At 42.4% G+C, this 25,177-nt stretch overlaps 2 protein-coding genes across 2 annotated transcripts; both read left to right on the plus strand.

Moving 5' to 3' along the window:
- The first annotated feature begins 1,351 nt into the window (after positions 1 to 1,351).
- Positions 1,352 to 18,474, plus strand: LOC124685367 (chromatin structure-remodeling complex protein SYD-like). Its single transcript, XM_047219714.1, has 31 exons — positions 1,352 to 1,482; positions 2,464 to 2,580; positions 2,660 to 2,721; positions 3,960 to 4,165; positions 4,275 to 4,958; positions 5,046 to 5,248; positions 5,638 to 5,837; positions 5,922 to 5,986; positions 6,066 to 6,895; positions 7,097 to 7,194; positions 7,296 to 7,481; positions 8,022 to 8,202; positions 8,274 to 8,438; positions 8,519 to 8,562; positions 8,725 to 8,781; positions 8,919 to 9,015; positions 9,104 to 9,276; positions 9,354 to 9,567; positions 9,724 to 9,849; positions 9,932 to 10,021; positions 12,163 to 12,279; positions 12,375 to 12,455; positions 12,541 to 12,648; positions 12,846 to 13,015; positions 13,151 to 13,229; positions 13,309 to 13,383; positions 15,296 to 15,393; positions 15,475 to 15,582; positions 15,658 to 15,715; positions 15,794 to 16,015; positions 16,096 to 18,474. The coding sequence occupies exons 2-31, from the start codon at positions 2,476 to 2,478 to the stop codon at positions 18,364 to 18,366; spliced, it is 7,173 nt and encodes a 2,390-aa protein (XP_047075670.1). The 5' UTR covers positions 1,352 to 1,482; positions 2,464 to 2,475; the 3' UTR covers positions 18,367 to 18,474.
- On the plus strand, positions 18,366 to 20,986 carry LOC124708025. The gene is made up of 3 exons (XM_047239719.1): positions 18,366 to 19,044; positions 19,119 to 19,184; positions 19,302 to 20,986. The coding sequence occupies exons 1-3, from the start codon at positions 18,366 to 18,368 to the stop codon at positions 20,516 to 20,518; spliced, it is 1,962 nt and encodes a 653-aa protein (XP_047095675.1). The 3' UTR covers positions 20,519 to 20,986.
- The last annotated feature ends 4,191 nt before the right edge of the window (positions 20,987 to 25,177 follow it).

Raw genomic sequence — 25,177 nt, forward strand, 5'->3', positions numbered from 1 at the left:
GGCATCATCAACATCTTCATCACCATCTACAACAACACCATCTTCATCACCATTTACAACAACACCATCTTCATCTACCCTTTGTAATCTCTTGGCAAGTATGATGTGTGGGGCAATCTATCGTTTTCCCATGATGTATTGTACCTCTATGTCTTTGTTTAAGTAGTGACTTGTTCATGGCAATTGTGAGATAGTTTGTGATGGTTGCATATAAGTATTTGTTATATTCTATGATGATCTTTTGTACTAATATATGAGTGCACACATATGTTGGGGGATGCATAAGGTTGTCACCGTTGCATGTTGATAAGATGAGGGACAGATGGAGCCTGACATAAACCATGTCCCAATTCTTGACTTGTGCGCCTGCCAGATGGATCCTGGGCAGCCCCAGGTCTTGACCTGAACCGCACGCCCAACATGGATTCCGATCGAGCTCCCTTACACAAGACTCGAGCGGTGATGAGGGAGAACATGCCGGTGGCCCGCAACCTGCATGACGAATTGACAATGCCCGGCCTAACGGTGGATGACCCGGTATGCTCGCTCTCCATCTCGCCCTGGCGTGTCCTTTATCGTGCACCGTACTAATCTCACGCACAATGATCCGTAGGCATTATGGGAGAAGCGCTCCGAGACCGAAATTCAGGCGGTGATCTACGACGATTTTGTCCTCCCTAGCGGCCTTGGGATAGAGACAGAGGATCTTGTGGCACAGACGCATGAGCCATGGACACGGGAAGACATCAAGGCGACCCGTTTTCTATACCAAGCCTTGACGACCGGCGAGGAGGTGCAGGGACGACCAACGAGGAGGTGCATGGACGACCGGCGAGGAAGTGCAGGGGCGGGGATGGTTGGCAGGATTGGATCGAGATGAAGTGAGAATGGGGACCGAGGGAGAGAGGTGGGTCACGTGCGGGTTGGAAGGAAGAGAATAAGGTGGATTGCGGGTATAGAAGAAAACATGAGGCTGTTTTTGTCAAATGGTCCGTCTAATTCTTACTCCCTCCGGTCGGATTTAATCGACGCGGAGGGAGACCTGCTGATGCATGCCATTAGCTGGTGAGTGCGTCAATTAAATGCGTCCGGAGGTAGTATTTCGGATAGGAGGGAGTAGCAAAGATTATGGGTCCTGGCAACCTAAAGCCCAGCCCAGCCCAGCCAGCAAATACCCAATGCGCCCGGTCTTCGGCCCTGACCCATTTTCACGAGCTAAAACAACGGACAGAGAAGAGGAAAAAAGAAAGGAAACGGGAAAAAGGAGGCAAAACACTGCACAGGTCTAGTGGAAAATGGCGGAGGCGGCGAGCTCCAGCTCCGGCACCTAGCTCACGCGCAGCTCATCGACCCCTGCCGCCGCGGTCCCCGGAGACCCCGCGCCGCGGCCGGCGACCGCCACCAGCTCTGCCGAGCGGCGGCTCCACGAGCTCTCCACCCATCCCGTTCTCCCGCTAGGGTTTTCCCCGATCCCCAATCTCTGTAAGCCTCCAAGACTTCTCTCGGTAGTCTTCCTCCCACGTTGAGCTCACGGGAGTGTGCGCGTGGTCCCGGAGTGTCTGGATTCGGGGGGTCGCGGTCTCGGGTTTCGAACGATCATTGTAGCTCTGCTCTCAGCTAGGGTTAGTTCGTGCAAAGCTAAGTTTTTTTTTTCGTTGGGCTCGATTTGGGCCAGCGAGCTGCGGCTGTAGTGAGAATTTATAAGCTCTGGGCGCGATTGGTGGTGCAATTGGCCTATTCTGCGCAATAATTCCACCTGTAAACGTTTCGTCTTTTACCTGAATCGTGTGATTGGGATTTCCTTATATTTGGGTGTGATCTTGCGTTTAGTCGATGTCTGCACTGTCTAGTTATTCTCTGAAGAATGATTAGCTTTTGGTTGCACTTAATTGGCCAGCCAGATGTGCTGTAGGGTGGGATGTCTTGCCAGTGTTTAGTTGATTTGACTGCTGGTTTCGTTGAGCTGCGCTATTTCGTTGTATGCATGGAATTTATGTAGCCAGTAGAGACGCCCCACTCTATCATGAAGCAAAAAATACTAAATTTCTTAACTTTAGCTGTGCATAGCTATATAGTGGTACCTCGGCTGCTTTCTCCAGGGCAGCTTGAATGCATGCCATGTGTGACACCTGCTATTAATTTACATAGCATCAGATGTGTTGTGAACATGCAAATCCCGAAGAACCTTTTTTGGAAGTTCTGTTGTTGGTACCTATGTAACTACAGAGCTTTGCCTGTTTGCAGTTTACTAAACCTGCTACTCTGCATTAACAGTTTGCATTTACTAAAAAAATCATGCCACTGTATCTGTACTCAATATGCAATTTTTGACACTTGAAATCTCCCACATTTGTTTGTTTACATCAACTACATGAATACTGCTTTGTCTCTTACTACTTAAACCTGTTATTTGGACTATGTTTTTTTTATTTTCTTTTTTGATTGTTCTTACTCTGGTGACAGGCAGAGTTTACAATGGCTTCATCACAACATGTTGAAGTGGAGGCTGCGAAGCTACTTCAGAAGCTCATTCAGGAGTCCAAGGATGAGCCCGCCAAATTAGCAACTAAACTTTATGTGGTATGCAGTACAACCAATATGATGAACATGAAAAACTTTGAACACAACCATAACTTTATTTCTTTGTTTGATGTTCCAGATATGTCAACATATGAAGTTAAGTGGAAAAGAGCAGTCTTTGCCATATCAGGTCATATCTAGGTAAATATTTGCTTTTGTTCTTTACTATTTTTTCCGACTTTTTCCCATCAATTTAATTGTAAGTACTTGTTAAAGTTCTACATGTGTCACTGTGTGGAGTTGGAGATGTTCTTGGACTTAAAATGCATCGTACACATCATGTTCTCTTGTTGCCATTCTTGACTTCCAAAATTGATAATTGCTGGTTTGTTGTTCCCATGTTAAAGAATTCTTCTTATTTAATATAACCATGCTATCAAACTGGGCTTCATGGGTCAGTTACTTCTCGTTTCCACTTGTGGAAATAGTGTACGAGGAGGGGTCTAAACGCTGTTGTAGCCACAGAATGTCCATCAAGCGTCACTAGGTACTCCAAGGTACTACATGGTGCTTCAGATAGTTTATGAGAGGAAAATAGGAATGAGAAGTAGAAACAGAGGTCCCTGGGTCAAAATAGTTTCAATGAGGCAGGGAAGGTGGCGAAGCTTGGTGATGGACAGTGGACACTTTCGTGATTTATGCAGTTAACTGTTAACACACAGTATGGAGTTCAACAAAATGCACGGGCAACATGGAGTTCAACATTCTTCCTCTCAGTGGCCTTCTCATGGAGATGGAGATTGTGGAGGGAGGGAAGTGGTGTTGGATGGCAAGAGCGAGTGGCAGAGAAGAGCAAACAAGAGGAAGATGGGAGTAGCGGGCTGTCATTCCGAGGCTTTACGCTTGATAATATTTTTCGTTGAGTTGAAATTGATAGCATGTAGTTATAGATCTTGATTCTCGAGATCCTCTATTACTATAGCAAGTTTGTGCCCAATATGTTTCGAGTGCATCCCCCTTTTCATTACTTCTCCTTAGGTAATTTAAGACTGCAGCACCTTGTGCACGTCTTTTGTTTGAATCAATCATTAATGTGTTCTGTAGCCATTGTTTTCCCCAGTATTTGGGGTAATTTTGCACCAAAAAATTAAAGATCTAAGGTCAACAGGAACACTCGTACTCATAACGATATTGAACGTGATATGGTTTATACTGTATAGTTGGTATCAGATGGTTTACCAAATGCATTATTTGCAACCTGTAGTAACGCAAATAGACCAATTTAGTCTACCTTTACATGACTGTTTGTAATTTCAAATGAAAGGGTTCTACATGGAGTACTTCAGAAAGTCATATTAAAATCTCACATTCTCTGGCTTGAGTTTTGCACCATTCCTAGTTTATAAGATGTCCGTATCATGTGTAATTTTCGTATGCAGGGCCATGGAGACTGTTGTAAACCAACATGGAATTGATATGGACGCACTGCGATCATCACGAGTTCCATTTGCTGGCGGTCCGCAAGCAGTAGATTCTAGCGGTGTTCTGTCAAAGGACAAGGAGATCATTGGTAGTCAGTCTCCCATGGTTGGAAGTGATGCATCCCAGGGTAGCGGGCAAGCTGCACCATGGCAGTTTCCATCAGGTAACCAGCTTGAAAGGGAAACTTTAGTCACTGTTTTGGAGATATGAATATGTATATTTTATATTATTAGGTTCAACAGATATGACAAGTCATGGGGTATATATTCCAGGGAGGGTTCCAACAGGACAAAATAGAGGCGATGTCGCAGGATCTGATATTCATCAAGGCTCCATGTCGCAAAAGAGTGGTAGGTCCTCTGGAATTGAAAGCCCAGCAAGTCTGCAAATGGAGGACACTAGATCTATGAACTCGCATGATTCTTTGAAATCTGATGAAAAAACAAGCAAGAAAGCTTCCTCATCCAAGCGAAAAAGGATGGATTCAAAAGCAACAGGGGATATGCAATCTGAAGACAACTCAAAATCAGATGCTATCTCTAGTGGACAAAATATTAGAAAAAAGAAACAACTTGGCAAAGGTGGTACACAAGGCCAGCCTTCCAAGGGAGTCGAGCCTGAGCAATCACATTTACTGCACGGTGCTACTGCTCAGGTGCCACCCTTACCTGGTGGTGCATCTTTTATCAGGGCTCACCAGGAAAGTTCACCAGCTTCTGCTAGGAGGAGTATTGACAGTACTAAACCATCAAATCCATTCGCAATGTCACAAGTTCCAAATTTTGCTGAAGGGCTGGCTTCTGGTAGTATCCCCGCCGAGTTGCAAAAAAGTATACTGGGAGGTGCAAATATGTTTAATTCTGGTTTTGGCTGGAACCAAAATCCACAAGGTTCAGTCATTAAGAACACTCAAGGGCCTGTTGCCACCTTAATGCGGCCAGGAGTTAATGTGGAAGGTACTTCATGAAAAAGAATGACATAACAACATCATCAAAGATATCAAAGTGCAAAATCTTACCTTAATGATCTTGCTTACACTGCAGGGAAAATTAATGTAGGGTTACAAGGAGCTTTTAACCCTACTCCTGCATCACAAATGGATTTCCCCGCTATCTCTCCTTACATGTCTTCATCCTTTGGAGGTGGCTCACAGTTTCTGGACAAGGGCAAGGACTTGGCTTCTGGAAATACTGGCACTGAACTTCATTCTGCTGCTAAAGTTGGAGTTAATATGGGTATCACACATGTAAGGCCCGTAGTTTAACCCTTAACATGGGTGTTAAAATGCTATTCTGGATACATTTTGGCCTTTCTAGAAAACCTTTTAGTTTAAATGCCAAAGTTTATTGCTGTGTTTGCTAATGTTAGGTGACTTGTTTGGAAAGTGCCTAGTAATGATGCAGTATTCATGCTTTGCACATGATGTATCATATGTCTTTTTCATGAATGTCTATTCGCATGTCTTGATAGATTTTCTGCCACTTTGTTAGGTTGATCATTATAAGTACAAGCTGCTTCTTAAGAATGTTGTTGTCTGGTCATCTAGTTATGTTAATTGGTTTCTGTATCTCAAGTAGTTAGAGCAGTTTTCTAGAGGTACTTTATTTGACGCATCCATGTAATGCAACTTTGCAGGGCAGTCCAATGCAAGAAAGGCAATATATTAACAGAGCACCACCGAGGGTAGAATCATCTTCGCAAGAAGGCAGACTGTCTTCACTCCCAAATAGAAATGTTGGGCCATATCAAACATCTCGCATCTCTCCAAACACGCCATTCAAAGAACAACAGTTAAAGCAGCTCAGAGCACAGTGCTTAGTATTTCTTGCATTCAGGTACATTCATGCTTAGCTTGTCTGTAGGATGATTAGTATACCAATTCGTCTCCGTTCCACTCATGTAGCTTCTCTTTCCTGTAGAAACAATATGCCACCTAGAAAGGTGCATCTTGAAATTGCCTTAGGTATATGCCCCCCTGCAGAAGGTAAGATCTATGCGCAGAAAACTTTGTCCGAGTTGACAGAGTTTCTGTATTTCTGATGAGCTTATAATTAAATAAACAGGTGGTGGCATAGGTCAGAGAGGCAATGAGAGCAGAGTAGCTGATGGTTCTGCAAGGGAAAATGGAAACAGTCAGGAAATCTCTGCTACTTTTGGTAGCCAAAGTGATCTGTCTAGACTTCCATCCACATCTGCAGGCAGTATTGCAGAGGCTGATTCCTCAATGAAGGACTCAGAAATTATTAAAAAGGAGATCAACATAGCTGAACATGAGAAGTCATCAACAGAAGGAGAAAATATCCAGCACACTGTCGCACATGGACCCGGTTCTGGTTCCGTAATGCGTCCCCAAGAAATAGTATCTCCCGTGCCATCTGGACCACAACAGTCATACTTCCAGGGAGATAAAAGAAGAAATATCCCTGAAATCCACAGGACTGATGAAGAAAATTTGAACAGCAATTTTAGTTCCGGAGCCCAGGGACCATCTTCTTTGGGTGGTAATAGACAACATCCAAATTTGGAAGCTGCCTTTTTGCCCAAAGATCGATTACAGGATGAAGCATCTAAACAATCATTTCCACCTCCGAGGCTTCATCATATGCCTGATGGTTACAACTCCAATTTATTAGGAAAGGATCAAACTCCAGAAACAGACAGAAATGGGGTCGAACAGGGTATTCACATGGGGGAGATATCTGATCGATCTGCCGATGAAGGAGATGATGATCTCTCTGAGCATGATGGTTTTGCATCAACTCCTCCAAAGTACACTGTAACTGAGAAATGGATCTTGGATTATCAAAAGAGAAAATATGAAGAAAATGAAAAAAAAGTATTAGGGCAGCAGAAGGTGCACAAAAGGATGGCAGCATCCTATCACAAGCTAAAGGTCTCTCCCTGTCTTTGTCACATTTATAGTTTGGAAATGGGGAAAGCATCATTTAGAAATATATTCTGTCATATTTATGAATTCTTTGGGAGTTTCTGTTTCATATATTCACGATCTTCACTGTTTACAAGATTCAGTTTTTCTCATTGTGGTAGCTGTAATTGTTGGTTATAAAATTTTGATTTCTTGTTCATCCTCCAGGAAAATGTCAGTTCATCTGGAGATCTTACTGCGAAGACAAAGAGCGTCATTGAATTGAAAAAGCTTCAACTTCTCGCACTTCAGCGTCGTGTGCGCAGGTTTGTTCACCAGTCTTCCATTGTTATCCTTGTGTTTACTGTGTGTCTTTATGGGCTGTGGCTATACCGTCCCTACTCTAATTTCTTCCTTATACTGGCAGTGATTTCTTGTTAGACTTCTTCAAGCCTAACACAGCTGAGTTGGAGCGTGTAAAAGCAGTAAAGAAGCACCGGCATGGACGCCGTGTGAAGCAGCTTGAAAAAATTGAACAGAAAATGAAGGAGGAAAGGCAAAAAAGAATACGCGAGAGACAAAAAGAGTTCTTTGCTGATATAGAGTCTCACAGGTTGGGTGACTATCTTGGATTCTTCATCTCGGGTTCTTTTGTATGGAGATGTTATTTGGAAATTTTCTTACCCAATTTTTTCAAATATTTGTGGTGTATATATGTTATGATTTATTTTGTCAATGAGCAACTAATGACAGAATGATGTACACCTATACACTACTGCTGATTTCGGGTCTATATTTGGCAATGCAGTGGCTATCTAGCATTAGTTTCATTTCTGTATAGTCTATAGGCTGCATTATGGCCAAAACAAAAGAGGATTACACTATTGTTGCTGCTAAATAATAGCGGAGCACATCAATGCTAACCTTTCTCTTGGATGGTAAAAAAATAAGCTTAGCTGAAGAAAGCAAATGGCTATTTCCTGAAGCTATGTTGTTAAATGAACTGGATCAGAATAACCAATTCATCGCAATTAACCTTTATCTGAGGACAATTATTCTGCATACTTTTCGTAAATGCTGTATGCCCGGTGTTTACGCTCACTAAACATTCTGCCCATATCATATGGTAATGCCTTGCCTTTGTAACTTGCAGAGAAAAACTGGAGGATAGTTTCAAGGCTAAAAGAGAGCGTCTAAAGGGTTTCAATCGATATGTAAAAGAGTTCCATAAGAGGAAAGAGCGAATTCATCGGGAGAAGCTGGATAGGATCCAGAGGGAAAAAATTAACTTGCTTAAGAACAATGATGTTGAAGGGTATCTTAGGATGGTCAAGGTGAGTCTTAGCTTAACTCTTCATTTTATTGTTGGACCGAGTCACAGCTGCTAAGTATTGCTACTTTGCAGGATGCAAAATCTGACCGTGTTAAGCAACTACTGCGAGAAACTGAGAAATATCTACAGAAGCTTGGCGCCAAACTACGGGGTGACAGCTCCATGGATGGTCGTTCCTATGTTTCTGGTAAGAGCGTCACTGCAAATGATGTTGAAGATGAGAACTACCAGCCACAGGTTTTTTCTTCACTCACTTTTAGTATTGTTTAGGTGCATTGAAGTTGAATATTTACTTAATTGTGCTTTCTTCTTTCCAGAATTATCTTGAGAGCAATGAGAAGTACTATCAGTTGGCCCACAGGTAGTTCAATAGACTTGCATGATTTACTGATGAAATGCTTATCTATATCTGCTAACGTAAATAATTTGCTACTGAACTTTCTAGTCCTGCATCTAATTCATACTTATTTGCTACTTAACTATCTAATTTGGCTTCTAATTCATACGTATTTGCTTTTTCTAGTGTAAAGGAGATTGTAAATGACCAGCCTTCTTATCTTCAGGGTGGGACATTGCGGGAGTAAGTTGCGCTGCTCACATTTTCTGCTTAGTTTTGTAAATATAAAGTTCATATTATTGTAACTGACTTGTTTCCTGCTGCCACCTGTTTAATCATCCAGTACATGTTTCCTTGAGCTATTACTTGCTGTATTACAGGTACCAGATGAACGGTTTGCGTTGGCTTGTTTCGCTGTACAATAATAATTTGAATGGAATTTTAGCTGATGAGATGGGGCTTGGTAAAACAGTTCAGGTAAGATCCAGTACAGCGCCAATCAGCATTTGTTGTTCGGTTTGTATGTTGCCTTTTTTAGACAAGTGTCTGAATGCTACTTTTGCAGGTAATCTCTTTGCTGTGCTATCTTATGGAAACGAAAAATGACCGGGGTCCATTTCTCGTGGTGGTACCATCATCTGTTCTTTCTGGATGGATATCTGAACTCAACTTCTGGGCACCTAGTATAAACAAAGTTGCTTATTTTGGTCCTCCAGAAGAAAGGCGCAGATTGTTCAAGTAAATGTTAAGCTTTTCAGTTCAATCTTTTGTCGCAGTTCATATGATCATTTTATTAACTTCATCTATTTTTTCAGGGAGATGATTGTTCAACAGAAGTTCAATGTTCTTCTGACAACATATGAGTACTTGATGAACAAACATGATAGGCCAAAACTAAGTAAAATACAGTGGCACTATATAATAATTGATGAAGGGCACCGCATAAAGAATGCGTCTTGTAAGCTCAACGCTGATCTGAAGCTTTATCGGAGTTCCCATCGGATATTGTTAACAGGAACACCTCTGCAGGTTCTAAAGCTTGCACTTGGACTTCCACACTCGATTCTAATGAGTGAACTGCCTGTTCATCTATTTATATAATGATCATGGGTCTCTGTATGAAGTGCATGCCAATGAATGATACATATATGACACATTACTAACTTGTTTCTTTTTTCCTTGAAGAATAATCTTGAGGAGCTCTGGGCACTTTTGAACTTTCTTTTACCCAATATATTTAACTCATCAGAAGACTTCTCTCAGTGGTTTAACAAACCATTTGAAAGCAATGCTGATAACTCAGCAGATGAGGTAAAACTTTGGTTTTCCACTGCGCAGAATTGGTTTTTTCTGGGAAAACTGTGTTTGACTCCAATATCTTCTTTCTTTAAAGGCCTTACTTTCAGAGGAGGAAAACTTGCTGATCATAAACCGCCTTCACCAAGTTCTTCGGCCCTTTGTACTCCGAAGACTTAAGCATAAGGTTTTGTTTTTGTTTCCTATCTTTATGCTTGTTTTAAGATTAATAACACTTGTAAAAAGGAGGTCTATGCCATGCTTAACTATTCAATCTCATTATTTCAAAATGAGAGAGTAGTAACTTTCCAGAATTGCATCCACCGATCACATCAGTAGAACCGTTACTTCTAATCCAAAGCTAGGTCAAAGTAGAGAGAGAGAAAGTGGGAGGGAGAGAATAATTGCTTGATGTCCTTATTGATGTGAGGGCCAGCTTATACAACCAGCTACATAGAGATTTATGGAAACCGACTAACAATCATTACAACAACAACAACAACAACCAAGCCTTTCAGTCCCAAACAAGTTGGGGTAGGCTAGAGTTGAAACCCATAAGATCTCGAAGCCAAGTCATGGTTCCGGAACGTGGATAGCTAACTTCCACGCACCCCTGTCCATGGCTAAATCTTTGTCGATATTCCAAACCTTCAGGTCTCTCTTAACGGACTCCTCCCATGTCAAGTTTGGTCTACCACGATCCCTCTTAACATTCTCAGCACGCTTTATCCGTCCGCTATGCACTGGCGCTTCCGGAGGCCTCCGTTGGATATGTCCAAACCATCTGAGACGATGTTGGACCAAAATCGGTGCTACCCCAACTCTCTCCCGTATATCGTCATTCCGTACCCGATCCTTTCTTGTGTGGCCACATATCCATCTCAACATGCGCATCTCTGCTACACTTAACTGTTGGATATGTCGTCCCTTCGTTGGCCAACACTCCGAGCCATACAACATCGCAGGTCGGATAGCTGTCCTATAAAACCTGCCTTTTAGCTTTTGTGGCACTCTCTTGTCACAGACTAACAATCATTAGAAGATATATTATTTGGGCACCAGAGGTTCCTTTAATACGTGTTGTCTACCACGAATTAACAAATATTCACTTGCAGTATGTCATCTTTCGATCTGTCAGCTGATTCAGAAAACATTGCTTGGTGTTCCTTACTCCCTAGTCCCTTCTATTTCAAGTCTTAATATGTTTCATTTGCTGGGTTGAGAATGTTCTGTCCATTTTTTGTGTTGTACGAATGCTGAGTTGGATTGCAGTTGTGAAGAGCTGAAGATTTTCAATAACTAGGTTCAACAACACAATGCAACACTACATAGCACCGTCAAACTGGTTCTTGTGTCCAGCAAAAGAAAATTGGTCCTTGTTAGCTTTGTTGCTCTGCATGATCTATAATTGTGAAGTTCCATAGGCAGTTACCTCCATGTGCTTTTACACATCCATCTAGCTACCTGAATGTCAAACAATGCTACTTCCTCTGTTTGTCAATATATGCCACTTTGGTAGATCAGCACAAACACAGTCTGCTTTTCAACCTTTGACTACCAACATATATGCAAAATGATCTGGATTGTTCACTAGAGAAACATGGGATATCTGCCACTAGATTTACTCTATAAATTATAGATGCTTTTGTGAATGCGAATTTCCTCAACTAGTTGCGACTGTAATTTTAAGAACATTCACCCCGAAGCTAAAAAAAAAGTGAAATTTTGCAAAAATATGACCATCTGTGTATTGTACGAAAAAAACAAGAGATGAGTCGTGAGTGTCCAGTATAGCACCTATATGTGCACAAATTTGTCTTTGTTCACATGTGGTCATAGTGTCATACTTTAGAGCACATATCCTGACATGTTGGACATGTAGATCTATTGCTTCTTTTCACATTTTTATGAAATTTACAGTGTTTTTTTCATCTTCACATTTTTGTGAAATGCACAACATGTACTTTTGTTGACCACTATACTAATCTACCGTCTTTAACACCATGAACTGTAAGCAGCTTACATTTATAAATGGCGGGAATGCTCCTTATGTGTTACTTTAAGTTTAATATGATTACTTTATTTTGCAACTTAGTTAAAATCACCTCAAATGTCCATGCTTCCCTGTCTCTTGTTTTTGAAGCTTGATATTTTGTTCACGAACTATGGATAACCAATGGATTCAAAAGAAGTACCAATTGTTGGAGATATCTTAGCAACTAGCCCATCAAGTTCGGGTTTCATATTGTTTTGCAGTTATTTGCCGTCTTTTTAAATCCAGATTATGTGCATGGTGCAATAATTCCAATTCTGTTTTACTGTCTTCAGGTTGAAAGTGAATTGCCAGGGAAGATTGAAAGACTTGTAAGGTGTGAGGCATCAGCTTATCAGAAACTTCTGATTACAAGGGTGGAGGACAACCTTGGTGGAATTGGAGCAGTTAAGGTGCACAGCGTGTGACTTCTGAGTTGATTACTATAATGTTTCAGATATTTCACAAGTTCTTATCTTTAATATGCTGTCTTACTTAAATTCTTTAGGTCCGCTCGGTGCACAACTCTGTCATGGAAATGAGGAACATATGCAACCATCCATACCTTAGCCAGCTTCATGTTGAGGAGGTAGAATGCCCTTCAGCTATGTTGCCGCATTCTGGTTATTTTTGTTTCCTCTTAGCATCACTAGCCATCTGGATTTTCTATGCAGATTGAGGGTTATCTGCCTAGGCACTACTTGCCATCTATTGTGAGGCTGTGTGGAAAACTTGAGATGCTGGACAGATTGCTACCCAAACTCAAGGCTACTGGCCATAGGGTAAGTGAATTTTACTGGTGTTCTGTAGGTTTGTACAAATCTCATATTTTATGTTCACGATGCATTGAGTTTTTCTTGTACAAGCCACACCACATATATCTTGAACAAGTCACACATTAGACTTGCATTTTCTAAGTTGAAGTTGTTGTTCCCTTCCTTCGGCAAACATCTCGTTGACCAAGTTTACAATCATGCAGGTTCTACTCTTTTCTACAATGACAAGATTGCTAGATGTAATGGAGGATTATCTGGTATGGAAAAAGTACAAGTACCTTCGATTAGATGGACACACATCTGGGCATGAAAGGGGAGCTCTTATTGATAAATTTAATGATCCTAATTCTCCAGCTTTCATTTTTCTACTAAGGTAAATTATTGGTTTCAGTATATTGTAGCGTAGGAGGTATTATCTAAATGGACAGTGAACTCATGAATCTTTATTGGCCTTTCTGAATAATTAATATTTGATATCTGAGGCCTACTTCATCCCTGTTTTTTGTAGTATCCGAGCAGGAGGTGTTGGTGTCAATCTCCAAGCAGCTGATACCGTCATCATATTTGACACTGATTGGAATCCTCAGGTAGCTAAAATTCAAGCTATGTCATTCAGGTATATGCTGTAAGAAATTTTCTACATTTATGTTTTTTCCTCTATTTCAGGTTGACCTGCAAGCACAGGCTAGAGCCCACAGAATTGGTCAAAAGAAGGAGGTTCTTGTCTTACGTTTAGAAACAGTAAGTGCCATACTGACAGCTTGCTTATCACCTAAATATGTAGAAACTGAAAATAAGATGGAGCATTTGTCAGGGAAAAAAAAGGAAAGGGTAGTTCAGAAACAAAAAGAAAGATTTGCCAGTTGAGTTCTTTGTTTTACATAGTACTATACTGATAAATCGGGATGCCAGTAATTTTTTGGTTTGTGCACTTTAATCCTTAGTTGAAATTCCCTAATTGTTGGTAATGGTTTTATGATGTCTTATCACATACATCATATTATTGGTTTACACCCGTCTGAAAAATTAAGTTGTCACTATACAAGGAATGGAGTAATTTTTGCATGTTTCTTTCTGTTGCTAACTCTACCGTGTTCCAAGATCCTGAATTTTGTGTGCTGTGAAGCAAAGGTCGTGCAATAGGGTTTGGGTGAGTATCTAAAATCAGTAGTTGAATATGTGGCTTGTGGTATTCTAAATGAATATCTGGTCCTAAATTCTTTAGCAAAGGGGCCTCAATGCCTCGTGGATGATGTTAGGCTCATTTTGCAGTAGCTGAACTTTGCTATTCCCATTTTATAATATGCTGTAGAAAACTAGCCACAAAAGTAGGCAAAAGCAGTCCAAACAAACACTAAAATAGGAGGCAGGTTGGACAAAGAGGACTATGATAATCCACCACAATGTCAAGCAGTCCTAGAAGAGAATGATTTTGGCTGTTCATAACTATCCACCCCATTGGTTGTTGCAAGATATGCACATCCAACTATTGCATGAGCAAGCCTATGTCTATATGCCTATGTAATACCCTGTGGGCGTGCCCAACATTCGCTTAATTCCCACTTCACTTTAGGGTTGGGCCCACACATGCTTAGCACCCTGCTTAGTGCTTACATTTTCTTCCTCGTTTGGTATAAAAGGGTTAATTCGAGGGTGCAGTGTTTGGACTCACGTATATGTACGATGCCTCACACTGGATTCCAGCCTACATGTATGTCTATCAAATGATTTGATTGGTGGATGATAAAGTCATATTAATATTATTTTTATCTTAATTTTGAGTATAATGTATTTCTACAACTGGATTAAATATCACAGAACCAGCATCATCGGGCGTACAAGTTTTGGAACATGCCTTAACAAAATGTTAGCTGACTATTTTTTGTCATATAACTCGCGTTTCTTTGAAATCTTGTCTGCTATGTACCTGAAGTGTCCTTTCATGTAGGGCTTGTGTGGTATTCTATGTTGCCTGTTTTTAGATTTATTCATGTAACTTGCTAGAATTTTGTCAAGGGAAGTGCCTTGTATATCTTCTATGTATTATAGTTAGTAACATAAACCTCATCTGGAGTTTTTTCTCTCTTCGTGCCAGTTTGTGGTTGATGTGCTGTGCAGCGCTGCTTTAGAATGTAGCTGCAGGAATATCTGAATATGTACTATTTATGTTGTGATATGATTCCAGAAGAAGTTGCTTTTGAGTACCCTCTCTATTAGAATTCATTCTATAATGTCTGTCCACTGAGAATACTAACAGTGTAGTTATTTCTATGTTTCCAATCTCTATGTTTACTTTGAAATAGGTTAGGTGGTTGTAGCCTGATTCGTAGGATCATTTCACATCCATTCTCTCAGATTTAGTAAATTCTTGGTGTGCATGGTAAGCTGAGGACAGTAGAAGAGATGAAGTAATGCCCGTAGGTAGAAAAATGTGATTTTAAACCAACAGAATGCCTTAACAGGCTCGCCTCTGTCTGATTGACTGTTTATCTTTTTATAGCTTTGGACAAAACCCAATAACGATTTATGATGCTTACCCAAATATGAAATGAACAAGTACTGCCTGTTCTAAGTGAAATCTACGGATTCTATTACATTAGCTGATAATGTCATACTGACGCCTGTTACTTGGATGTACTTTGTCGAATATAAGGTACGAACTGTAGAAGAGCAAGTCAGGGCTTCAGCAGAACATAAATTAGGTGTTGCTAATCAGAGTATAACTGCTGGATTTTTTGACAACAATACAAGGTCAGTTCTTCTACTCACTTAAAATTCAACTTTTCTAGCTGTTTTTTTTCCTTCCCTTCATGTGGTAGTTAACAATTGCAGTGCTGAAGATCGGAAGGAGTATCTCGAGTCACTCCTACGTGAGTGTAAAAAGGAAGAATCAGCTCCAGTGTTAGATGATGATGCTCTAAATAATATTCTTGCCCGCAGGTAAGACTAAGTTTCTCATAGTATTATCTCTGATACTCTCTAATTGCATAACATATCACTTGTCCCTCCTTGCAGCGAAGACGAGATTGACATATTTGAAGCTATTGACAAGCAAAGACTAGATGAAGAAACGGTATGCTAAATTTCCACTGTACATGTTTATTTCAGGTAACAATCTGTACATGTTAATTTGATTCTTGTATCCTTGTAGGCGGTATGGCTAAAGGTTGTTCAAGATGGTTCAGTTAGTGGACTAGACCCCTCAGTAATGCCCTCCCGTCTTGTGTCGGATGATGATCTCAAGTCCTTCTGCCATGCTATGAAGATCTACGAGTCGTCAAACGTGAAAAGTGTGAAGGTAAATGTGAGGAGGAAGGGCGAGCTTGGTGGGCTTGATACAAAGCATTATGGAAGGGGAAAACGTGCTCGTGAGGTCAGTTGCATTATCTTTTTGTATGTCTCTCTGTTATTGGTTGATATATTTATTTGCTAATTCCATGATATCCTTTATAGGTCCGATCTTATGAGGATCAATGGACTGAAGAAGAATTTGAGAAACTTTGTCAGGCTGAAACTCCTGATTCGCCTCAACCTGGCAATGTATTGAAGGATTTAGATATCTCTAAAGTGAGTAAGTTGGAAGTACCTGCAGAAAGTTCAATAGATCCAGTCGAAGCCAAAATAGATCCAGTCGAAGCCAAAATAGATCCAGTCGAAGCCAAAATAGATCCAGTTGAAGCCAAAATGGACCCAGTCCCAGCTGTTCCAGACTCTTCACCAGCTAAGCGCCGAAGAGGTAGACCTAAAAGGTCAGACGTTTCAGTATCTCCTGTTACGTCCCCAGCAAAGGCTGTCCGACAAGAGGCAGGATCTACATTCAGCAGTTCCGCACCAGCAAGTACCATTGATTCTTCAGCACCAACTGCTACCATCAATTCTTCTGGCCCAGATGTTACCATCCATTCTGCTCAACCAGTCAGTGCTATCCGACAAGAGATTGGTACGGAATTTCAGGGTACTGCTTTTGTTTCTGCTGTCCCAACTGCTACCATGAAACCCGAGATTGGTACTGAAGTTAAGGACTGTGTTGTTTTGGAAGGGTCTATAGCAAGGGCGGCTGCTACATCTGTAGAGAGTGGTCACGACATGGTAGCTGCTAGCGTATCATCTCATCCACCAGCTCCTCCTGCATCAAGAGGCAGAAAGACACAAGCAGGTGAAATCCCTCGCAGAAGAGGCCGAAGACCGAAATCTCTCACCTCATCTAGTGCTGTTGATGTTAGTGCAATCCCTGTGGTTGCAATTAGTAGTGGAGCTAGTTCTGTTGATTCTCCATACCCTCAAGGAGCTATGTCCTCAGCACATGCAAGTGGTGTATCAAGTTTTCAGAAGGATATGGTCACAGATAGGCCTGTTACATTGTTGCCACAAGGAGTTAAGGGCATCGCCACCCCTGAAGGTATCCCACGTGCTGCGGAAGATATACACGCTGCAATTGCGGTGACTTCAGAAAATGCAAGCTCACTGCCGCCAAAGATCGTTCACAATGAAAATATTGGATCTGTTCAAGCAAGCTCTGAGCAAGTTCCTTCTGCATCACTTAATATGCCTGTGGTTTCAGCTGGAATATTGAAAGCATCACATGTTCTGTTAGCGGATAAGCCTGCTGAGAAGCAAGGTGCTTCACGTCGTCGCAGAAAGAAAGAGTCTGGAAGTGAGGATACTGGAGTAAGCACTCGGCAAAGATCAGCTATGAAGAAATCTTATGGTACTCCTGGTGCCACTCCCAATGTTGGTGCTGACATTAGCACAGCTGACGAGCTAAGAATAGTGAAGGGAAGAGATGGCAGTTCACTTCAAGACACTTCCAAGGAATTACTAGATATGAACTCTTCTCCATATGACAAGTCTGGATACGACTCTCAACCAAGAACACCTATAGCAGTTCCCATTAGTGAAGCTACACTTCCTGGTGGTTTTGATGATGCCCATATTGAACATTCTGATATAAATCCTAGGATATCCACCAATTCTAATGTCCAAGATAAACCAGTAAAGCTACCTTTAGGAGCACATCCCGCCGTAGCCGCACAAGCTCAAGTGCCATGTAAAACAGGAAACGACCATGTTGCAGCGTATTCTGAGGTCACTACTATTCATTCTGGAACGGTGACTGACAAATCATTGCTAAATCCTGTTAGTGAATCCTCAAATGTTCAATTTGAACCACCTGATTCTTCACTTCATTCAGTTAAGGGCGTCAATGCAGTGCCTTTAGACGTTTCTAGTGTTGCTCCTAATAAGGCACCGGGCAGGAGGAGGAAAGGGTCTGCCTGCGAACCACGCACCAGAAGTAAATCTGCAACAGCTGCATGTGAACGGCGTGCTCGACTAGCTGGATCAAAGCAGACAGGCGATGCGAAAAATTTAGAAATATTGGCAAACCCAAGCACAACGGTTTCTGTTTCTTCAGTTGAGCAACAGGGAACAGCCCCAGCAGAGCTTCTCATCTCTTCTGTCTGTCAAGAACAGAAGAAGGGTGCTTCTGTCGATGTGACTAGTTGTAAGCAAGATACTATGATAGTTGAAGCACTGCAGACTGATGATATTTCTGGAGGCTCTGCTAGTCACCTGCATGCTGCTTTACAAGGGAGTTCAGAGAACAGTTGCTCACAAAATCTGTTGGCATCTGGGAACAAAACAGAGGAAATGGAAGGAACTCTGGATAAGAATCAGGAGAAAAAGATCACCCAGAAACAGAAAAGAAAGACTCTACTATGTTGATGTTAGCAGACCGCCAAACCCCTTTTGATGCCTCAGATAAGGATACTAAGGACACTCTTGCTCCCACAGAAGCTGATGCCAGTGATCTGCATAGTGACGTTGCTTCTGTTGGTGTGACTAGTCCTAAGCAAAACAGTACGATAGTTGAAACGTTGCAAACTGAGAATATTTCTGGACGCTCTGCTAGTCATCTGCCTGTTTTACAATCAGCAGACTCAAATCAGGCTGCAGGCCAAAAGGGGAGTTCAGAAAACAGTGGCTCTAAAACAGTGGCTCAGACAAATGATGATACGGACAGTACACCTGCAGGAAGATGTTCTCCTTCAGAAGACAAAAAAGAGGACTGTTGTGCCCATGTAGTTGATGGTGGTGACTTGGTAAGCAAACACATTCCTGCTGAAGCTCTCAATGCTTTGTTAACCCATTCGAGTAAAGATGCCAGTGTGGTAGAAGTTATGTCTATCAATGATGCCACCTCTGCTTGTGAAGTAAAGAAGGATCCTGAGAGTCATCTATCAGTGCCAGTACCGGTCTCTGCTGCTACGAATACTGGTGATGACAGTAAGGAAGCTCACAGTGTTCCATTCACCCATTCTGATGGAGAGGCCAGCATGGTAGAAGAGTATGCTGGGCCTAAGATTGAGTGCACCATACAAATGCCGAGTCCCGATGAGAAGAGTATGCTCTGTTATTACTTTCTATTTTAGTCGAAACCGGGGTCAGGCTACTCATGCACATCTGCATATTTTCAGGTACCGAGGTTCATAGTTTGGTGCAAGTGGAGATGGTATCAGCTGCAGAACAAGCATCTACTAAAGGTGTGTGCTGGTTTTAAACTGATGCACTAATTAATATGCATGTTCAACAGTTATTTATCACTACTTTATCTAACATATGTATAGATGATAAAGAACAAAAGCCGGTTGATGTTACAGTTTTGTCTGGTGGGGAACAAGAAATACTGCAAGTTAATGCTGATAATAGCATTGATGAGGGTGCAAAGGACCATTGCCCTGAAACTTGTTTGGCAGGCAGCCAATCTCTATGTGAAGTCTCAGATAAGGACGTTGTCCAAACTAAAGATGATCGCACTGATATGCAGACTGAAGGTAACATTGCTGGTATGAACGCTGCTAACCAAGACACTGCTGAAACCAAAGCTACTAGTGACTTGCCCGCTGCTTTACAACCAGCTGGCTCAAATCTGCCAGCAGAACAAGATGGATTAGAGAATAGTGCCTCTATAGCTGCTTCTCCAAATGAACATGAGAAATTGGAAGAAACTTCAAGTGAAACTGGTGGTGGCAATTTGAGCTGTAGTCGGGCTGACGATGACTCTCATGCTGTGAATTTAGTTGGATATTCTCCTTCAGAAGGCTCGGATGAGGATTCTGCCAAGGTAGCTGAAGCTGGTGACTTAGAGGGAAGTAAAGAAACTACTCTTGATGTTGTCTCTGCTATTGCTGGAGGAGCAGAACCCAGTGGTGGTTCTTCAATTTCTCGAGGAGCAGAATCAGAGCCTGTTTGTGAAACTCCTGTTCATGTGCAAGAAGGTATTTCAGAAGCTGCTGATCCGGAGGATGGTAGCACAATGGACCAAGGTAGCGTCCAAGTATCTACAGCAGAACCAGAAGCAAAGAAAGATGACGATGCACCTACTCAGAAGGAAAACGTCGGGTTGGCTGCCATAGAGTCAGAGGCTGTGGAGCATGCTGGTACAGAACCTGATCTAAATAAAGAAGCATCTATGCCTCCTCAAAAGGAAACCCTGATTACAGGAGCAGAACTGAATGAAGAAGCAAATACATCTGCTCTAGACGAAAAGACTGTCGAACCAGTTGCCACAGTGCCAGATCATTTGGAGCATGCTAGTACTGAACAGCCTGGAGAAGATTTAAAGGTGCTGAACACTCAACCAGCTCCTGGTGGCGAAACTTCAAATCTTGGACAAGCCAATACTGAACAGCTGTTGCAAACTTCATCGGGTGAGGATATGGCAATTACAGGAGCTAAAACTGAACATGCATGTGGAACTTCAGATCAAAAGGAAGCTGATGTGGCAGCTGATGAGTCTCCTGCTGTCGCGGGAGAGGAGGTGCTGAACACTGAAATTGCCCCTGACGGTAAAACTCCCAAGGGTGGGAGAGTCTGATGCCGCTCAATTGCCACCTTCGCACTGCCAGCCTCCTAGCACTGACTTGTTCCCTAATGTTGGAAGTGCTAAAATGGAAGTAGCTGTTGTTCAGGAGTAACTGCCGTTCAGTGTAGGAACAGATGCATGTAAACCAGATGGAACTGCGAGGGAATCAACAAACAGCAAAGACAGAGCTTCGTTTGGATCATCTGTCTCTAGCCCCAGGTCTTGATGAAAGTTAGAAGTAGGTTATGCAAATGTTGTATGTAGAACATATTGAGAAAAAAAACTGTTGTATTCAGAGCACCTGTTGATGCATAAGTTATAATTGTCTAATGCTTTCGCCAAAATGCCTTGATGCTCGCTCTTGGCAGTTTATCGTTTGTCGATGTATTACCAGGTTGCTGCATTTTACTCCCTCTGATTGGATATGTAAGACGATGGGTATTTTCTATGGTTGGCCAACTTTAGTTTGTATCTTGTCTATTTTTAGTGTGCAGGTTTACTCACTTTAGTTTATATCTAGTCTACTTTAGAAGTACTTAAAACATCTTATATATTGATGCACGGAGGGAGGGATTTCTAACCAGTCTGTGTTTTGGTTTACCTGCTTGGGAGCTTAAGTTGTACTCTTGTACTCCGTATGTTATACGCAGTATAGGTTTTAGGTGAATGCTATATTTGACGTTGGAACCAATCTGCGTGGACCATGAAATGTGCTGTCAAAGTGGTTCTTGATGGAGTGGCCGACGGCGGCGCCGCCACCATCCCCACATCTGGACCTACAACTAGACGTATTTCTGCTGCTTTGCGTTTTCATTCCAGTTGGTCAGATGGAAGCCTAACGAAATATGGAACGAACCTGTGTCCTCACTGTTCTGTATTTTCTGTCAGTTCTTAATTACAGCAGCATACATCATCTACAGGACCTCCAGACCATCCGTTTTCTAGCTTATTATTAATTGCGGGGTTTACAATAATGCTCTGAACTTTTTTCTTAAGATATGAAAACTGAATCTTTTTCTTCTTCACTAACTTGACTCGCACTTCAGCTTCGTGTTGGAAGAAGCTAAACTCCACGAGATCACTGCCAGACTGCGGAGTGTGCTGCACAAACCATGGTGCTAAGATAATAATTAGCCTGATTATTGGAGTGCTATGCAGACAGGATTTCTTGCAATCAACCTTATTTTGTAGTGTCCAAAATTCCAACATTTGCTAAGATTGCAATGCACTTTGTTATTTTGTTCCCTAAATGTTGTTTGCATGGTACTTCCGATCAGTACTTTTCTGAGTACTAGTGCATTTTGTTACTTTTCTGGAACTGATGGACACATATGGTGGAAACTTGCCGTCTCTCTTTTCTGCATGATGCGTACCATATAGTATAAACATGACTAGGTTATCCCCATGTCTTCTGAAAATCGATCATCAGGTTTCTGCATTCTCATAAGGCATCCATGAAAGAAGGTGACAGAAGCAGTGATGCAGCAGCTGTCGAGTCGCAGATTGACAGAGGGGACAAGCTATGGTGTGCAGTCTACGCGGACTAATGGCGGAGGGGACCGAGCTCTCCATTTCTCATCGATCAGCTAGGCAGCTAGCTACTTGCGAAGTTGGGATCGAGCAGCTAGCATTACTAGGAAAAGGCTAATAGCCGCACTCCTTACCGCCGGCGAGTTCGATTTGAAGATGCCGACGGTAAGGCCTTCCAGGGTGGCCCTACCGCCGACGAGGTTGAAAGGAAGATGCCAGGGGTACATGCGTTACCGCCGGCGAGTTCGATTTGAAGATACCGACGATATAATGGGCCGCGAGGCCTCCGTCCGACCTGGCCTTACCGCCGACGAATTCAGCCCAATAGTGCCAGGGGTAACGGGCCTTAACACTGGCGAAATCAATTCGCATACGCCGGGGAAAAAGCGGTCCCATGCTACCGAACCTGTCCTCTTATGTAAAAAAGAGAAGTCTTCGTTCCACCCACCATCGATCAGTCCGCGGCTCTCTCGATCCACTTTCTCTCTCCCCTACCCGGCACCCCCAAATCACGCCGCCATGCACCAACCCTACTCTAGCGTCGCTCGCCTTCTCTTGCTCCTCCCCGGGCGGCTATGCTGCCCCACCTCCGGCCGCCATGGATGGACCTCCGCCCCTCCGCGTTCAAGCCCGGGGCAGACTCCATGAGCTCCTGCGTCCAGCGACCTCCCCGCCCACCACCACCTCGCGGACGGCGCGTGCATCCACCGCCTCCATCTTCGTCACGAGCGTCGATGCGGACGACGTCCTGCTCTCCTCCACGCTTCTCCCTGGCTCTCGCTCTCGCCGCTGTGTGATACGTCCCAAGCGTATCTATAATTTCTTATGTTCCATGCTACTTTTATGATGATACTCACATGTTTTATACACATTATATGTTATTATTATGCATTTTCTGGCACTAACCTATTGACGAGATGCCGAAGAGCCAGTTGCTGTTTTCTGCTGTTTTTGGTTTCAGAAATCATACAAAGGAAATATTCTCGGAATTGGCCGAAATCAACGCCCAGGGTCCTATTTTTCCACGAAGCTTCCAGAAGACCGAGGGAGATACGAAGTGGGGCGACGAGGCGACGCCACACTAGGGCGGCGCGGCCAGGCTTGGGCCCGCGCGGCCCTAGCGTGTGGGTCCCTCGCGTCGCCCCTAAACCTACCCTTCCGCCTACTTAAAGCCTTCGTCGCGAATACCCCGATGCAGAGAGCCACGATACGGAAAACCTTCCAGAGACGCCGCCGCCGCCAATCCCATCTCGGGGGATTCAGGAGATCGCCTCCGGCACCCTGCCGGAGAGGAGAATCATCTCCCGGAGGTCTCTTCATCACCATGATCGCCTCCGGATCGATGTGTGAGTAGTTCACCCCTGGACTATGGGTCCATAGCGGTAGATAGATGGTTGTCTTCTCCTCATTGTGCTATCATGTTAGATCTTGTGAGCTGCCTATCATGATCAAGATCATCTATTTGTTGGGATCCGATGAATATTGAATACCATGTCAAGTTGATTATCAATCTATCATATATGTTGTTTATGTTCTTGCATGCTCTCCGTTGCTAGTAGAGGCTCCGGCCAAGTTGATACTTGTGACTCCAAGAGGGAGTATTTATGCTCGATAGTGGGTTCATGCCTCCATTGAATGCGGGACAGTGGCGAGAAAGTTCTAAGGTTGTGGATGTGCTCGTTGCCACTAGGGATAAAACATCGATGCTTTGTCTAAGGATATTTGTGTTGATTACATTACGCACCATACTTAATGCAATTGTCTGTTGTTTGCAACTTAATACTGGAAGAGGTTCGGATGATAACCTGAATGTGGACTTTTTAGGCATAGATGCATGCTGGATAGCGGTCTATGTACTTTGTCGTAATGCCCTGATTAAATCCCATAGTACTCATCATGATATATGTATGTGCATTGTTATGCCTTCTTTATTTGTCAATTGCCCAACTGTAATTTATTCACCCAACATGCTATTTATCTTATGGGAGAGACACCACTAGTGAACTGTGGACCCCGGTCCAATTCTTTACATCCGAAATACAATCTCATCGCAATTGTTCATTCTTGTTCTTCGCAAACAACCATCATCATCCACACTATACATCTAATGCTTTGTTTACAGCAAGCCGGTGAGATTGACAACCTCACTGTTACGTTGGGGCAAAGTACTTTGATTGTGTTGTGCAGGTTCCACGTTGGCGCCGGAATCCCTGGTGTTGCGCCGCACTACACTCCGCCACCAACAACCTTCACGTGTTCCTTGACTCCTACTGGTTCGATAACCTTGGTTTCTTACTGAGGGAAAACTTGCTGTTGTACGCATCACCCCTTCCTCTTGGGGTTCCCAACGGACGTGTGCTTCACGCGTATCAAGCATATTTTCTGGCGCCGTTGCCGGGGAGATCAAGATACGCTGCAAGGGGAGTCTCCCACATCCAATCTCTTTACTTTGTTTTTGTCTTGCTTTACTTTATTTTATTTACTGCTTTGTTTGCTCTTATATAAAAAATACAAAAAAATTAGTTGCTAGTTTTACTTTATTTACTGTCTTGTTCTCTATATAAAAAACACAAAAAAAATTAGTTACTTGCATTTACTTTATTTAGTTTGCTTTATTTACTACTGCAAAAATGGGTACTGTTGAGAATACTAAGTTGTGTGACTTCACTAGCACAAATAATAATGATTTCTTATGCACACCTATTGCTCCACCTGCTACTACAGCATAATTATTTGAAATTAAACCTGCTTTACTAAATCTTGTTATGAGAGAGCAATTTTCTGGTGTTAGTTCTGATGATGCTGCTGCTGCCCATCTTAATAATTTTGTTGAACTATGTGAAATGCAAAAGTATAAGGATGTAGATGGTGACATTATAAAATTAAAATTGTTTCCTTTCTCCTTAAGAGGAAGAGCTAAAGATTTGTTGCTATCTCTGCCTAGAAATATTATTGATTCATGGACTAAATGTAAGGATGCTTTTATTGGTAGATATTATCCTCCCGCTAAAATTATATCTTTGAGAAGTAGCATAATGAATTTTAAGCAATTAGATAATGAACATGTTGCTCAAGCATGGGAGAGAATGATATCTTTGGTAAAGAATTGCCCTACCCATGGACTAACTACTTGGATGATCA

This window comes from Lolium rigidum, chromosome 1 (assembly GCF_022539505.1).
Source record: "Lolium rigidum isolate FL_2022 chromosome 1, APGP_CSIRO_Lrig_0.1, whole genome shotgun sequence".
Lineage (NCBI taxonomy): Eukaryota > Viridiplantae > Streptophyta > Magnoliopsida > Poales > Poaceae > Lolium > Lolium rigidum.